This window comes from Plutella xylostella, chromosome 28 (genome assembly GCF_932276165.1).
Source record: "Plutella xylostella chromosome 28, ilPluXylo3.1, whole genome shotgun sequence".
NCBI classification, from domain to species: domain Eukaryota; kingdom Metazoa; phylum Arthropoda; class Insecta; order Lepidoptera; family Plutellidae; genus Plutella; species Plutella xylostella.
Window position 1 is genome coordinate 543388 of NC_064008.1, and position 16513 is coordinate 559900.

Here is a 16513-nt window from a genome sequence, read left to right on the forward strand (position 1 = left end):
TATGTATAATGAAATTAGATACCTACTTAAGTACCTAGGTAACTTACAAGAAAATCAAATTAAATCAGACTTACCACGTGAAATAATGATAAAACATTCCAATTAAAGTGCACAAAACAACGTTTAATCTGATCTTGTTTATAAATAAATGTTCTAGACCAGAATGTCGGGTAATATTTATGAATCGTCCATTGTTTCTTTTGTCCCACGAACCTAGCTTTTTATAACGTAAATTGTATTTTTCCAAACATTACATACCTACTACAACTGCACAAACTTTAATTATGCCTGAACACTAATTTTAATCTCTCTATTTTTGGTATAAATATAGTTCAGTTTCAGTTATGGTATTATTTTGATAGTATTATGTTACTTACTATAAAAATCTAAAATGAAATATGCAGTTTTTCAACCACCGATAAAAATAATCTTTATTATAAAATATCACAATACCAATTTGCTTAAAGAAATTACATTTAAATGTCTTCCTTAAAATCTATCACATAGGATGTAAATACCTAAATATAGTACAGACCCCTTAGCATGAATTTTCATAGTGAACGTGATGTGAAATTACTCGATGAATTTTGTAGGGAAATTTTCGACCGCCAGGGGCAGTTCATATTTTCATACAAAATTACTCGATGAATTCAACTTCACGTTCATGATGAAAATTCATGCTATGGGGTCAGTTAATTTCATTTAATCGTTAACTTTATATGTTTAGTATAAGTATTATATATCCCTGTGTATATTAAAGCATATTTTACATACTAGGTACTGCTACAAGGAAAGTATGAAATTTCCAATCATTAATCATATACAATATTAGTATACATTTCATATGGGTAACTTATTTAGTAAATAATATAATTTCACTGTGCTTATATCTAGTTATTACTTTTCCGTCACCAGTTCACGATCATAAACACCCAAATTCAATTTAAATCGAACGATTAAATTGTATAAATTTAGTACATGCAAGAAATTGTGCACCATGTATAATGTACCCTACCCTGTCAAAATTTGAAATTGTCGATAAAATATTACATACAATGTCATGTACAAATTCGTTATTCCATCTCCATAAAGTAAGTTTTTATAGTTTTATCCAAAACTTATAGCGATAATTTATAAATTTCACGTTTCCAAGTGTGGGAATAGGAATAAAAAAGTTATATAATTCAGTATATTTAAAGATTGCACTTCACTCCTTTGACCTGCTTGGCCCGGTACTGCCAGATTTCCTGAAAAGAAATATATTCTATCAATATTTATCGGAAAGTAGCCTTTTCGAAACGTATCATCTTTTGGAACTCTATTCTTTCAAACTTTGAGAAATAGTGAAAACCAACATCCTGTATAAACGATCCCATTTCATCTTTCTACTTTATCAAACATCTTGTACTTCCTTTATTTGATAATTGTCACAGAATTGTTTTTTATTTTATTTCTATGCTCTTATGAGGCTTTTTATTATTGATATGGCGTCATTAAGCACAAAGTCGTATTTATAATTATAAATTAAAATAAGAAAGTTCATATAGACATGCCCATTAGATGGTCTAGCACAGGATGCAAGACGCTCACGTCAAGACGTGACTAAAGTTGTCCGTCGCACTAGCTCTCAAAGCCGCGCGATGTGAGTGAGCGCGACGTTAAACTTTTGTCACGTCATGGCGTGCCACAGGGCGCATCTTGCGCCCCATATCTGCCTTAAGGACATGATTATAAAAATAATGTTAAAGCTGAGCGGGATGCCTCTCCTCTTGGACACCTCCTCCACTTCTTTGGCTATGCTCTGCTGGGCGGTGCCGCGCACGTCGATGTAGTGGCAGTGACGTCATTTGAGAGTAACTTACTTTAATATCATTTAAACACAACTTCCCTTTCTCTCTCCGACAGAAAGGGGTAACCAGCAGCAATGGTTTCCTAAAGATTGGCCTTCTTCCATCCGCCGCCGTACAATCTTCCATTACGGCGAATCGCGATATATTGACTATTATGAACGTCGATAACGCCCTGCCAGGTCACGATTAAAGCCTAAAGATGACGATGAATAAACGACTCTTAACGAACGCCTGGCGCGAAAGCGTTCGTGAGCTCGCGTTCTATTGGTTGACAGAAGAAAAAGCGCTTCCCTTTACGTTACGCTTATATGTATGTGCGGTGACCATTATTAGCTACACTTACGTTAAAGCTGAGTGGGATGCCTCTCCGCTGTGACACCTCTTCTATGGCTATGTTCTGCTGGGCGGTGTCGCGCAAGATGTAGTGGCAGTGACATCATTTGAGAGTAACTTACTTTAATATCATTAAAACTCAACTTCCGTTTCTCTGTCCCACAGAAGGTAACCAAGAAGATGTAGTGGACGAAGTCAACCTGAAAGGCTACACTGTGCATATATGCTTTGCATCACGCTCGCTCATATTGCGCAGCCTCAAGAGCGAGCGCCACGGAGGACTTTTGTCACATCTTAAATGCGCCCCGTGCTAGCCCCTCAGGAGATGTACCCTGGAAACACGGCCTTTTTATATCCGCCGCTGTATTTATGGCGAATTGCGATATAGTGACGCTGCCAGGTCACGACTGTAGACTAAAAATAATCATTTTCTTACGTTAAAGCTGAGTGGGATGCCTCTCCGCTGTGACACCTCTTCTATCTCCTTGGCTATGTTCTGTTGGGCGGTGCCGCGCACGTCGATGTAGTGGCAGTGGCTGGACGCGTAGTGGCAGGAGATTGATTTGCGGTAGCCCTGCGGAGTAAATGAAATTATTTTATAATTTAATATAGGTACTTATGTAGTTTATTGTGATGGAGATTACAGTTGTGACCAAATTATATGTAAGTATGTTTGCTTATTGTACACATAAACAAAATAAATTAGTAAAATACCTAATACAAAAATTGTCCTATGTTACTTTGCTTTGAGGCTCTCTTAGATTTTTGAACACAAATTTTTGTTTTTCATACTTATTAGGGCTCAATTTATTTAGTTTTAGGTTTTGGAGATTATTTTGTCTATCTTTTCCGCCACAAATTCACGATAGCATACATTTAAAAATATGGCTGCCATGTTGTGGTTAAGGCAAGGCTTCAAGGCATGTTCTTTTCACACCCTTACAGAACCTTTCTGAAAATCCTGAAACTTAGAAGACTGGTAGAAAATGCTTATAGCATAATGTCCACCTAATTCCGCATTATTAGTAAATTGTGCAATAAAACCATAAATAAAAGAAACGAAATAACACCGAAATTCCCTCTCAGCCGTGGTACATCGAAGCAATAAGTCCGCCTTTGTGCGCTAACTATCTAATATGTTCCGCAAAGCCTAAGGTGTAATATACATGTGTTTTTGTGTTCATAAAGTAACCAAATAGTCGGATGCTGTTTGAGCGCGATTTTTTCAGCTTTTAGGATCTTAGCATGAAATGAATTGATCTTGACCCCTTAGCATGAATTTTCATCGTGAACGTGAAGTAGAATTCATCGAGTATTTTTGTATGAAAATATGAACAGCGCCCCTGGCGGTCGGTAGCAGAACTAAAATTTCCCTACAAAATTCATCGAGTTAGTTCACGATGAAAATTCATGCTAAGGGGTCTGCTTTATAAAGCGAGGTAGGAATACCTACACGGGAAACATAATACCTAATTGTCTTGCGCACTGCACATACTTCTGAAAGCTTTTCATTTAATATTAGCTTGGCTAATAAAGTAGGTAAGTATATTCTCTCTAAAGCAAACCCACCTGTGTAGTATTAGGGCCGGACCCATGCACCAGTAGCGGGTGGAAGAAGGCCGTATCTCCAGGTGACATCTCCAAGTTGACTCGCTCATGTGGCGGGGACACGCGGTCTTCGTCCACTATGCCGTGGTACATCTTGTTTGTCACCCCTTTCTGTGGGGGAAAAAGAAAATAATGCTTTTAGATAAGGTAAGTACCTAAATAAATCGTGTAAATGACATCAATGTTTATATTTAGATTGTAAAACGGGATGTTTAGCTAGTCATCTTTCTGAAGGTATGACGATATTACATGTAATACGATATATGAGTGGTTGAGTTAAGGGACACCTACATGTAACATAGTTAATGAGAATTAAATCAATCAGCTTCTTAGAATTCTGTAAGTACCTGTATACGAATAGTGGCCTGGCGACATTGCGTCACGCTATTATTACACATTCCAACCGCATGCCACAATCTCCACGCTTGGTAAATTGGAGATATAACTCATATAATGCACCATAAACATTTCAGACCCTATAAAAACCATATATCAATCTAAAACTGCCTTCATTTAGCTACCATACTGACCACAGGAGGCGGGTAGTCGTGTTCATACAGCGTCCCGGCGCGGTGTGAACCCGGGACCACGTACAGGCAGCCGTTGTCCACGGTCACTGTGTCGATGGCGGTCCACGCGGCCACTCCGCCAATGAGAGGGGAGGATTGTAGGATAGATGACTAGCAGGATAGCGCGCGCCAATAGGAAGCGAGCAGTATAGAGCGCACCAATAGCATTCCACTAACGCAACCAGTGTCTCGACGAGCGGTATAGAGCGCCTCAATGGCTAAAGAGCGACATATAGAGTGCACCAATAGCATTCCGCCAGCGCCTCTAAAAGGACCTAAAATATGCCAAAATCTCCACGCTTGGCAGACTAGTAGGTAGTATGCGATAGGTATAGAGCGCACTAATAGTACCGAGAGCGGTATAGTTCCATCGAAAACTTTGAAAATTCGCTCGAATTTGACATATTCCATCCGCGAAGCTCCAAAAGGACCTAATAATCTCCATGCTTGGTAGGTAAATTGGATATATAACAACTATACTCACTACAGGAGGCGGGTAGTCGTGTTCATACAGCGTCCCGGCGCGGTGTGAACCCGGGACCACGTACAGGCAGCCGTTGTCCACGGTCACTGTGTCGATGGCGGTCCACGCGGCCACGATAGCGTCGGCCGGCCGGAACGGGAAGTAGTATAGGTCCTGGGGAGATAAAATATAAGAATGAGTAAATAATTACTTTTTATTTGTGACGTTGGACGACCGAATGGCGTAGTGGTTAGTGATTTGACTACTGAGCCGATGGTCCCGGGTTCGATTCCCGGCTGGGGCAGATATTTGTTTAAACACAGATATTTGTTCTCGGGTCTTGGATGTGCCCGTAAAATGGCAATAGGCCCGCCCCCTATTACATTGGGACTAACATAACACTCTGGCGAAAAGTGGGTGCAGCAATGCACCTCTGCCTACCCCGCAAGCGTGAGTGCGTGTGTGTATTTGTGACATTTAGAAGAAAATAAACTACCAGGAGCTGATAGATCCATGGAGCTGACCTGGCGCAGCGTATGCGGCAGAGCCAATATAATATTTAACGACCACGGAACCAGAAGTGATATATTAATCAATGAAGGTACAACTGAAGGGAGTGGTTATCAGATTCTTTTCTCTATCTATGCTACTAATAGAAACCAACTTGACAAGTAGAAAATGAATGACACCATGTGCAGGAGACGAGGGCTCGATGTGTGTAGTGAAGGAAGTGGCTAGTGGGCTATGAGATTCTTTCTCTGTGATTCTTAGGGTGCGTTGCACCATTTAACTTTAACTATTACAAACGTCACATCGTCTGTCAAAGCATCGGTTAAGCGAAAAATTGGTTGCACCATTCAACTATGGTTAAAATGACGTCATAACTTTAACGATAACCATAACCACCCCATGTTGGCCGGTTACTGTTAAAGTTAAAGTCAGATAGCTGTCAAACCCGTTGTATAACCTCAAAGTAACAGTATTACGTACAAATATTAATATTCAATAATTCTTATCATGTCGCTTCTGCGTGAAATAGTGCTTGAAACAAGTTCCTCAGAAATTGAGATTGAGGTGGAGTAAGTACGGAATTTACGAAATATGAAGAGAAAGGTGTACTTTCAGAGAACTGATAGATTCGCAGGTTCCAGGTCTCAAAAATGTGGCTCGTGTGTTGGCTTTAAAACTAGAACCTTTCTTACTGCCTCCAACGACGAAGTAAGTGCACCTATTATTATGTTGTAGGTGTAATGATCATCTTCACCACCAAATAAGCGTCCACTTCTAGCCATGGGCTCTTCCAAGGAGCGAAACAACACTGTGCCCTCGGCCTTCCTTATCCAGCCACTACCGGCTACCTGCCGGTTGCCGGTTCAGCGCAGCAATATACCCTACCTACGTAACTCTTTAATTGAATAACCTTGTTTTCAGAAATTTTGCAATCACTCAAATACAGAAATATATCAATGAAAATAAGGACAGAACTAAGAAGAGTGCAGCCCATTATTGTACGCATAGCTGCATAATATATTATGTAAACAAAATAGAGACCCCGTGCTGTACCACCAGCTAGGTTTTTTATGATGATTCATCATCTGATGAAGAGGAACCTGTCTATGCAGTTAACAGCAATGATGAGCATAATCGAAGGATGTCAATAAATAATTATTTTAATAGATTACATCGTTAGTTTTTATTTCAACTTGTTAAGAATTAATTAATAAGATAATTAATAATAAAGGCTTCTATTCTATTCTATTCTCTGGGGGTGTAAGTACCTACACCTGGCTCTCTCGAATGGAACCTTTGTGCATATCCCCAAGGTCTAAACTGCCTTCCAAAGCTTGGACCATTTCTCCACCACGCTGGTACACTGCGGGTTGGTGGGTTCACATATCTAGATGTGCAGGTTTCCTCACGATGTTTTCCTCACCGTAAGAGCGATGGTATACATTGTACTTATGTTAAAAGAACTCATTGGTACATGTCAGCGCCGGGATCGGACCCGCATCTCTGGCGTGAGAAGCGGGCGCTTACCCGACTGAGCTACCACCGCTCTTAATAAAGGCTTATTAGAGTCTACTTTGTCGCGGGTTTTATTGATGATAATCTTTTGGTCAATATTTGGAGGAACAACAGACTTAGTTCCTATGACATGTTGACTTTGAGTGCTTTGACAGAGAATGACGGCTACAATGTACTCTGTGACGGCTTCAGTCCGACAGCTAGATTTGGTATTGCCTTACATAAAAACGTTTCCCACAATAACTTTGGGGATAATTATGTCTCAAACAAATAGCAACCCTAATAACATTAACAATGACCGACGATTTGATGGTGCAACACGTTACAGTAAAATATTAACTGTAACGACTCTGTCATTGCTAAGTTTAACCTTAACTATTACGATAACCGGGATGTTGATGCAACCCACCCTTAGGGTGGGTTGCACCACTTAACTTTAACTATTACAAACGTCAAATCCCTTGAAGATTGATCTCTCTCGTCAAAGAATTTGACGTTTGTAATAGTCAAAGTTAAATGGTGCAACCCATCCTTATTATGCATGGCCAAAACCAGAAGTAGGAAATGGCTCAGTAAGTAAAAGTAATTTACCAGGACCCTAGAAGTCAAACGAAGTAACACTTCTGATGCCCGGATGCACCTCTCTAGTAGCAAACACAACAAATTAAGACACTAAAGTACCAGGAGTCCATAGCTCAACAGAGCTGATTTCATTTTCTGGTGCCAAGAGTACCAAGACCTTAGAGATTAAAGGAACTACAACCACAACTGGCCGGGGATCGAGTGTCAGTGTCTCGGTCTCTGCGATTCTCTCTAGAAGAAACTCATTACCAGGTACCAGGAACCTGATGACCTCATCTGATGCGGCGAATGATCCTCTCTACCACCTCTCTACACAATAAAATAAGATGCTAAAGTACTAGGAGCTAATAGGTCCACAGAGCTACAACTAAGAAACTAAGGAATGGCACAATAAAGTACCAGGAACCTATAACTTCAAGGAGCTGACCTGGTGCGGCGGGTGGCGGCCGGTCTGCGGCGGCTTGTTGATGAGCATGCTGTGCATGGCGGTCACGTTGGGACCCACTAGCTGGGACACCACGTATAGAAGGCGAGGGTTCGAGGTGTATTCTGACTATGTAACTACAGTACTAGGAGTTGATAGATCAATGGAGGTAGAGCTGAACTAAAGAACTACAGTAAATTACCAGGACTCTAGACGTCAAAGGAACTAACTAATCTGAAGCTCGCTCATTATGAAATGATAGCAAACTCACGAAAATAAATAAACTAAAATACCAGGAGCCCATAGATCCACAGAGCTACAAGTGGCTACAACTAAGAAACTAAGCAATCAGGATAACTAATCTATTGCGGCAAATCCGCCTTTCTATCGCTCAATATAACGAAATAGCACAATAAAGTACCAGGATCCTATAACTTCATGAAGCTAACCTGGTGCGGCGGGTGGCGGCCGGTCTGCGGCGGCTTGTTGATGAGCATGCTGTGCATGGCGGTCACGTTGGGACCCACTAGCTGGGACACCACGTCTAGAAGGCGAGGGTTTTCGGTGTAGGTGCAGAGGACATCGTCGTAGAGAATGTCTTGGATCTGTGGAGGGAAAATACAGTTTAAGGTCATAATTGGGTTTGAATAACATTCCCAGTAGGCAAACTGTTCGCCGCAGATTGAGTAAGCAGCGGCGTATCTGTTTAGTATGCTGAGTGTCAATGTGAGTGTTAATGCGTTAGAATTAGAATTCCTAACTTGACGTTCTTAACACCCAAGTCCGCGTTGTTCTATGTCCTTAGATATGAAACTGACAGTTAGCATTTATTTGTATCGGGATCCTATATCCCTATACTTATATGGTAGATTCAATGGTTGCTAAAATGCTCTTGTTTATGTTTCTATAGATTAAATATAGCTTGAGCAAAAATGCTCAAGTTTATCAATGGCATCTAGGTAAAACTTAAAGTTGTATACTTAGATATTTATATATTTGATAGTGATACTACATAATACAATACAAGGTCCAAAGACTAAACTAATAAATAGCAATAATATGTTATTTTCTCCAGTGCTATAATTCTCACAGTCACACTATAGCGTCATTATCAGACTATTGTTATATTACATATACCTACTACAATCGATAGTTTTCTAGACGTTGTTATGTGACTTGCAGAGGTCCCAAGGTTATCTATCAGAGCCTTTGTTGTTTCCTAGTCAAAGTTCAATTTTACTATCTTCAAATTCAAATATCAGAAATTTAATAATATAGTCAGCAAAAGAGTATATCCTACTACAAACAATAGATGTCTTTGATATTTGCATTGCACAATTTTTGCATCTTTAGACCTTGAAATAGAGAATTTTTTGCCTTGAATATTCAATAAATTTTAGCGCCTACCGATATGCTAAATAATTTGTCCTTTCCACATCAGAGATAGATACTTACACAAATACAGCACACAATTACACTTACAGTACCACAAAGATACAAAGGGAGGTGTTATCACTTATCACTGAAAGTGATTCATTCAGACAACCTTTACAGTGTTTTGCTTGCTAATGATATTGATGATGACTATACCTTGTTGATGAGTTGCTCCCCGGTCTTGCCGCTGTTGATAAGAGACAGCTCTTTCATGACGGTGATGTTGCCGCGGTCCACCACGCCCTTGCATATCTGGATGAACCTCTGCCTGGAATGGTGAAGCAGGCAGGATATGTTAGTTGAAAATGTAAAAAGATATCACTGACCTTTCTCATGTACCATTCTCACTCAGACACTGGTGAGGTATCTTTGCATCACATTGTTGTATGTGATAGAGTGTGATAGAGCTTAAGGGGCCGTCCATTAATCACGTGAGGCTCAAAGGGGGGGGGAGGGGATACTGAAAACCTCACGAAACATTACGAGGGGGGAGGGGGGGGGTTCTCATTAGACATCACGTGTATTAATTTTTTGTCAAAAATTAGGTATTTCTGAACCGATATTTTGGACGGCGCAAAAATTTTAACGATTTGTAGTATGACCTATATTTTTTCTAGTCAAAAATTGCCTTTACATAGACTTCCAAAAAAAATACACGTGATCCAGGGGGGGGAGGGGGGGTTGGTCCCAAACCTCACCAAATATCACCAGGGGGGAGGGGGGGGGGTCAAAAAATGAGAAAAACGACCTCACGTGATTAATGGACCGCCCCTAAGTATAAAGTATTACCTATTAAAAATTAAAATGTGTATCAGTAGCAAACACTACAGCTGGACTAGGGTTTGTCTTTGGTGAAAAGATATGCCAGTCAGATTGTTTTTGCTAGTCACTGACTGAGCAGGACATTTATAAACTCAAAATATGTGATTGAGGGTTGGATAAAGATTAAAATAAAAGTGTTTACTAACTTGCAGGCGTAAAGTATGGAGAAGTCAATGAGTCCCTTCACAACAATGTATCCATTTTCTTTGTAGAACTTGTGTTGCTCTGGAGACAGGAGATATGTCTGAGACATCTCCGCTGATGTTGATAAACTGGGAAATAAAAAAATATATAATAATAAAAATTCAATTTTTATATTATAATTTGGGTGTGAAAGGATTTATGTAAACCTTAACATTTTAACTACATGGTCAAGTCCAGTCTTTCAAAAAAATGTAGGTATAAAGTTCAAGGACAACGGGATACAGAGGAAAATTACCATAACTGCAAATAAAAATTATAAGTACTCTTACCTTTTGGGCATTACTTTGAGAGAAGTAGCCATTCTTGAACCCATTCAAATATGAAATTAACGAGCACAAATGGATGTTTACCGACGGTTTACGAAGGAAGTTGTATGTTATTTGTAAATTATTATAGGTTGTTGTACAAAGAGTGAACTGGACACTGGTTGAGCGACGGAACAAGTCATACTGTAGCTATCATTAGCGACAGTCTTATCATAATTTGTATTGTACTGTAAATTGTAATCAATTAAAGTTATTACGAGAACAAAGTTGTAAACAAGTTGGTTGAACTTTTCCTACTTTTGAAGTTTGAAGTTTGAAGTTTTGAGTTTTGGTCTGCCAAATTTTTGACGTAGGTAATCAAAGTTTACGCATGAAGTGACAACGGGATAGCAAGATGTGAATCCTTTGTGAAAGAGACATCACCATGTGGGAAATCAGAATCTGTGGATCTTCACAGACTCACTTATTTACTCAGCCGACACTGACATATGTCACTAGTCGGTCTGCTGTCAGCTGTCATGTCACTGTAAATTTATAGTTGGAGTTGGAAAAACTTGTAAACAAACAATTTTATTTGAAGAAATTGCTAAAACTTCTAAAAGTACCTTACTGAGAACTGGGTTTATTGACTGGACCTGTTATAGGCAGCCTATTTATTAACTGAGTGCATCTTAAACCGCAGAAATGAAGCCAATGAAGCTTGAACTATACAATGCGATTGTGGACGACTTCAACAAATTACCATCGTTCAACCGCGAGAATGAGAATAATCTACGGAAGAAGTACAAAAACTTACCACCTACTACCATAGGGAGTATTATATCGTCGCTGGTGCAGCGAGCTATGAAGCAGAGCTATCGCAAATCACCGTCAATATCCAGCAAATATTACGAACTCTATGAAGAGCTGATGAAGAATTCTAAGGACGAGAATGTAATATTGAGGCTAGCGGACCGGCAAGGCATCAGTCCAGCCCTGTTCGCCCGCTCTCTGCTCCAGAATGTGTATCCAGACTCCACAATGGTGAAGAAATGCATGAAAGACACAACCTTCATTGAAGACAAAGATCTAGCGTACCAAGTCTTTGTGAGTACTATGAATGACAACCAGTACGGCCCGTATGCTGACATCATCAAACAATCCATTGGTCTTGAGTATGAGCTGCGATTGGAGCGGGAATTGCGGTTGATGAATATTTCTTTCTCCGATGAAAACATTCTAAGGTCTCGCGGCTACGATAAGACACCGGACTTCAAGCTAGAAGTGCCTATTGCTGTTGATGGGTTCATCGTCCACTGGATCGAGAGTAAAGCCCTGTTCGGTGATGAGGAGAACCACTCCGGATACTTGAAGGACCAGCTCATGTGCTACTGGAACCGTTTTGGCCCCGGGTTAGTGATATATTGGTTTGGATTCTTAGAAACATTAAATGATACTCCGGAAGCTAATAATATGTTTATTCTGAGGACCGGCTTCCCTCCTAAGGAAAGTATTGTGACGTTGAATATGGACTTGTAAAAACTCATATGAAGTTATGGTTGTTGTGTATATGTGGATATATGTTGTGTCTCTCTCTATAGCTGAACATTTATTGGCCAGGTTTAATGATGAAGGCAGTGTTGTTGTTATAATTAATCAGCCATTTAAAATTCAACTTCCCTGTGATTTCCTTGTTAATTAAGCTTAATTTTAGTACAAACCAAATTAATGTAATAAGTTACAATGGAATTTAGTTAGTTAAATAAAGGTTGTAAGGAGTTAAATTGAGATAATAAAACTAATCCTTTTCTTTATCAACATATTTTTTTTAAACCACCTTTGGTAGTGATTTATTTCACAGATAGATATCAGCTTTCATAGTGTTTATGATACAGAATTGATGCATAATTTACCTCAAGTGAGATCATTACTCAAACCACAAACATTATACAATTCAGACCTATTAATTTATGTACTTAATAAACACTAGGTTTAGAGTAGGCACCAGTAAACAAAACCACTTCATTTACTTTATCCACAATCATGTACAAGAATGGCTTCTGAGCCACAAACTGTTCTGGCATCAATCGTGAAGAGAATCCGGCTTCAGACACTGCGCTAGCCACTGTGCCTTCCTCAGTCACCTCAATATTAGCCTTCTGCAGTAAAGTGGACACATACAGTGCCTGATCAGATATGAGAGGGAAACTGGCTTGTTCATCAAACATTTGCGTGAGGCCCATATCTTGCAGTAACTCCACCAAAAAGTCCAAGTTAGATTCGATTTTAAACCTCGGCAGTTGCACCATCACGGTCCTTGCGGGTTTCTTCTCATAGAGGTGGAATATTGACTGCAAGTTGATCAAGTTGAGGGCTTCAATCACTTGGACTAGAGGCACGTCGGTGTACGGCAAAAACACGAGCATAGAGTACTTCCCGCCGGCATACGGCAGTTCTAGAACTTTCGCCTGGATTTTATCTATCTGTGCAACATTGAAGTCTCCAGTTATAAACATAAGGTTCACGTCCCCAGCCGCTCCTCCGAACTCGTCGTAGAAAGTGCTGACCTCAGTATCCGCTGTGGAGAATGGAACAGTCCATTTGCCTTTGAAGTATATCGTGTCCAGGAGCAGAAGACTCTTGCCGTCCAAATCTTCTGGCGATGTTATTTCTTCGACAGCTCCGTGGGTCGCGCGACTGACGTAGGAATTAATAGCAGAAGCCGCGTCTTCAGCGGCAGCGAACTGCGTCGTCAGGACTTTGCAGACGCCGGCCGCATCAATCCGGCTTTTAAAAGCCTTCTTGACAGCAAATCCTTCGTCTATAACCACAGCTCCGCCTCTTTCGAGAATCGTTTCTCCTTGACTCTCAACAACTCCCCTTAGAATCTCGTAGTATTTGCTGTTGAAGCACTTCCGCGGATGTAGCCTTAGCGCCCTCTTCAGTTGGACGAGGGTTTCGGAGTCAGCTCCTTCAGACACAGCCGCCAGAAGAGTCCACAAAGACAGTGGCGACATCACGAAGTGGTTTTCAGAGTCGATGGCGACTCTGGTCGTCAGTTCTGTTGCGAAGTCGTAGATGGCCCTCCGAAGGCCCGGCTTCGCCTTTTCCACCGAGCATTGTGATGCAGCCAGAGGTATTAAGGCAAAAAGAGACAGAAACACAACTGTGTAAGTAGCCATTTGTACTGCACAGCGCAAAAAGGATGTTGGAACTGATAGTCGAAATTCTCGATTTTAGTCGGGAGGGTTTTATCAGCATTGTTCGGCTTCCAGTGAGAGATAGTATAGTGTTGAGGTCACACAGTATTTGGCCCGTTTTCAGATAGTGACAGGTTCAGGTTACCATAACAAACGTAAAATTGGTCAGTTCACCTAAGTATAAAACAATATTGATAAGAATGCAAGACGGGTTTTGCATTTTTAGTAGGTATAAGTACATAATGAAACTATGAATAAACTTAGTATTTTACGTACCTGTAGATGGTGCTATCTTTTTGCACTCTGAGTTAACATGTATGCCAAATGTTAACATGTACCTATCCCAGCCGGAAATCGAAATCTTAGTCAAAGAAGTATGCAAGAAGCCTACCAATATATCCTTACATTCAACATAAACGTTTGTGAAATCAGATAAGTCAGCAAAAAGTTATTAATTACATAATTATGTTCTAAGTTGTCAGCCATTTTATACCAACCAACCCCACTCGGAGTTACATAATACGGGGCTGGAGACTTCCGGGATCCAACTACAGCTAGGTACTCACATGGCTTTATACGATAGCTGCTGAATGGCAATTAGATAACTAAACGTACCTACCTACCTAATTAGGCACCAACCTATTCAAATATTTTACCAAAATGAATCACACGCACTCACGCCTTGTACTACAGTACTCCCTTGCGGGGTAGGCAGAGGTGCATTGCTGCACCCACTTTTCGCCAGAGTGTTATGTTAGTCCCAATGTAATAGGGGGCGGACCTATTGCCATTTTACGGGCACATCCAAGACCCGAGAACAAATATCTGTGTTTAAACAAATATCTGCCCCAGCCGGGAATCGAACCCGGGACCATCGGCTCAGTAGTCAGGTCACTAACCACTACGCCATTCGGTCGTCAAAATGAATCAACCCCACAAAATATCGTCATTTACCTACTATGCAAGATCCTTTATAAACCGTAGATCCTGCTACATCCTCATAGTTGGCTTCTGTTAGTGAACTAGTGCAGTGATCATATTAGTGAAAATCATGTGGTTCAAATGGTGGTTCAAGTCCTTTACGTGGTTCGCGGCAATAGCCATGGTAGTTGGAAAGCAAGTGCCATGCAACCACGAAAACGCAATGTTACTATCGAAAGGACCATCCTACCGCTTCGCAATGGAGGTTCTTCATGCCATGGACTTCGAAAATGATGGCCACTTTGTCTTCTCACCTCTGGCTTCATGGCTACAGCTGATGAATGTGTTGGAAGGAGCTTCAGGCTACACTCAGAAAGAAATCCTCAAAGCAACAGGACACCACCCCAATATATGCTATAGACGGAAGCTAAGAGAGGTCTTGAATGGCTTACTTGGTAATGCAAGCAGAACCGATTACAAGATGAACTGTTTGATAATTGTAGATGAGCTGCTTGGCGTCAGAAAGGAGTTTAAGGAAGAAGTCACGAAAACTACGACCCTAGATGTGCTTGCTTTGGACTTTGTGCATCCAAACGCGTCAGCCAAAATAGCTAATCAACTCATAGAGAAGAAAACTGGGAGCATTTTCAAAGACATGGTTTTTGAAGACGATTTCGAAGACACTTACTTCCTGACGTATGACTTTGCTAACTACAAGAGCGCGTGGATGCAGTCTTTCGACCCTCTCAAGACTAAGATGGAAGTGTTCTATGGGCCAGATGGCAAAGCCCTTGGATATGTCAGAATGATGAACACAGTGGGTCAGTTTTACACCGCCAGCCTTCCCCAGCTTAACTTGAATATCTTAGAGCTACCAAGTGACAAGAACAAGCAAGTTTCTATGCTGGTGTTCCTACCGCAACACCCAAGTCCCGATTCCGTGTTTTCCAATCTGAACAAGACGACTATGGCTGGAATCTTCAACAGTTTAAAGAAGGAAGCACCGAAAACGGTTGCTGTTAGCTTGCCTAAATTCCAGATAGAAACCTGGAGCAGTCCCAATGAGATGATGTTCGATATGGGCATGAAATCCATGTTCTACTTAGACAATGCTCAACTGGGTGGTATCAGCAAGTTCAAGATCAACGTTTCCATGATGCTGCAGTTTGCTGCTATTGAGGTGACAGAGGGTGGAGTGAAAGCTGCGAGTGTGACTGCTGGGCGTGGTAAGAGGGACTTGGTTCAGTTCAAAGCGAACCATCCGTTCGGGTTTGCGATTGTGGATAAGAAGACAGAGTTTGTTCTGTTTGCTGGGATGTACTCCGGGCCTCGCAGGGCTGATCGGTTGGATGAAACTGATTAATGCAAGTAGGCAGATAGGTATCTGGTAAGCCCTTAAGGAACTTTGGCCCTCAGCGTCTTCCTAAGTAGTTGCAATCTTTATTGAATCTTTGTTAAGTACTCGTATATTTAAATTTGGATTACGAGTTAATCTGATTTGCCTTCTCCTACGGAAGTACCACTCTTAAATCTATGCCTGTTAACCTCAAGATATAGACATTAGAAAGGGATACAATATAATAAAAACATTTCTCAATTTGAAAACTTGTTTTAATAAAGTTTACTTTATAAACAATCCAGTAAAAAATAACAATTACGTACTTATGTAATAATATTCATATTTATGACTAGTATCACGGTTTTAACAGCCTCGATTATTCATACTTAATATGGTACTAACTACTAACTATTAGTACCTAATATATTAGGTACCTACTAATAGTTAGGTACCAACATTAGCTATTCATTTATTTCCTTATACTTAATCTAAAA

At 40.5% G+C, this 16513-nt stretch overlaps 4 protein-coding genes and 1 long non-coding RNA gene across 5 annotated transcripts; 3 read left to right on the top strand and 2 right to left on the bottom strand.

The window, feature by feature from the left end:
* Window positions 1-404: 404 nt before the first annotated feature.
* On the bottom strand, window positions 405-10895 carry LOC105387671 (phytanoyl-CoA dioxygenase, peroxisomal). The gene is made up of 8 exons (XM_048631268.1): window positions 10584-10895; window positions 10257-10382; window positions 9445-9556; window positions 8304-8459; window positions 4848-4997; window positions 3753-3902; window positions 2620-2757; window positions 405-1247 (listed from the first exon to the last, which is right to left on the bottom strand). Exons 1-8 carry the CDS (start codon window positions 10625-10627, stop codon window positions 1194-1196), a joined length of 930 nt encoding a protein of 309 aa, XP_048487225.1. The 5' UTR covers window positions 10628-10895; the 3' UTR covers window positions 405-1193.
* Window positions 5765-6504, top strand: LOC125490869. The gene is made up of 2 exons (XR_007267935.1): window positions 5765-6041; window positions 6255-6504. It is a non-coding gene; the product is annotated as an uncharacterized LOC125490869 (long non-coding RNA).
* Window positions 10896-11097: 202 nt separating the features above from the next.
* LOC105387670 (CDAN1-interacting nuclease 1) lies at window positions 11098-12373 on the top strand. Its single transcript, XM_011558432.3, has one exon. The coding sequence runs from the start codon at window positions 11265-11267 to the stop codon at window positions 12096-12098; it is 834 nt and encodes a 277-aa protein (XP_011556734.3). The 5' UTR covers window positions 11098-11264; the 3' UTR covers window positions 12099-12373.
* Window positions 12368-13888, bottom strand: LOC105389217 (serine protease inhibitor 77Ba-like). The gene has a single exon (XM_011560302.3). It carries the CDS (start codon window positions 13739-13741, stop codon window positions 12536-12538), a length of 1206 nt encoding a protein of 401 aa, XP_011558604.3. The 5' UTR covers window positions 13742-13888; the 3' UTR covers window positions 12368-12535.
* A 951-nt stretch (window positions 13889-14839) lies between these two features.
* Window positions 14840-16285, top strand: LOC105387668 (serpin B5). The gene has a single exon (XM_038111178.2). The coding sequence runs from the start codon at window positions 14862-14864 to the stop codon at window positions 16041-16043; it is 1182 nt and encodes a 393-aa protein (XP_037967106.2). The 5' UTR covers window positions 14840-14861; the 3' UTR covers window positions 16044-16285.
* Window positions 16286-16513: the final 228 nt, after the last annotated feature.

Coding starts and splice junctions, on each gene's coding strand:
- LOC105387671 (XM_048631268.1), bottom strand. CDS start 10,627: ATGGGTTCAAGAATGGCTACTTCTCTCAAAGTAATGCCCAAAAG. Junction 9,557..10,256: donor TCCATACTTTACGCCTGCAA/GTTAGTAAACAC, acceptor TCACCATTCCAG/GCAGAGGTTCATCCAGATAT. Junction 2,758..3,752: donor CCGGCCCTAATACTACACAG/GTGGGTTTGCTT, acceptor TTTACTCCGCAG/GGCTACCGCAAATCAATCTC.
- LOC105387670 (XM_011558432.3), top strand. CDS start 11,265: ATGAAGCCAATGAAGCTTGAACTATACAATGCGATTGTGGACGACTTC.
- LOC105389217 (XM_011560302.3), bottom strand. CDS start 13,741: ATGGCTACTTACACAGTTGTGTTTCTGTCTCTTTTTGCCTTAATACCT.
- LOC105387668 (XM_038111178.2), top strand. CDS start 14,862: ATGGTAGTTGGAAAGCAAGTGCCATGCAACCACGAAAACGCAATGTTA.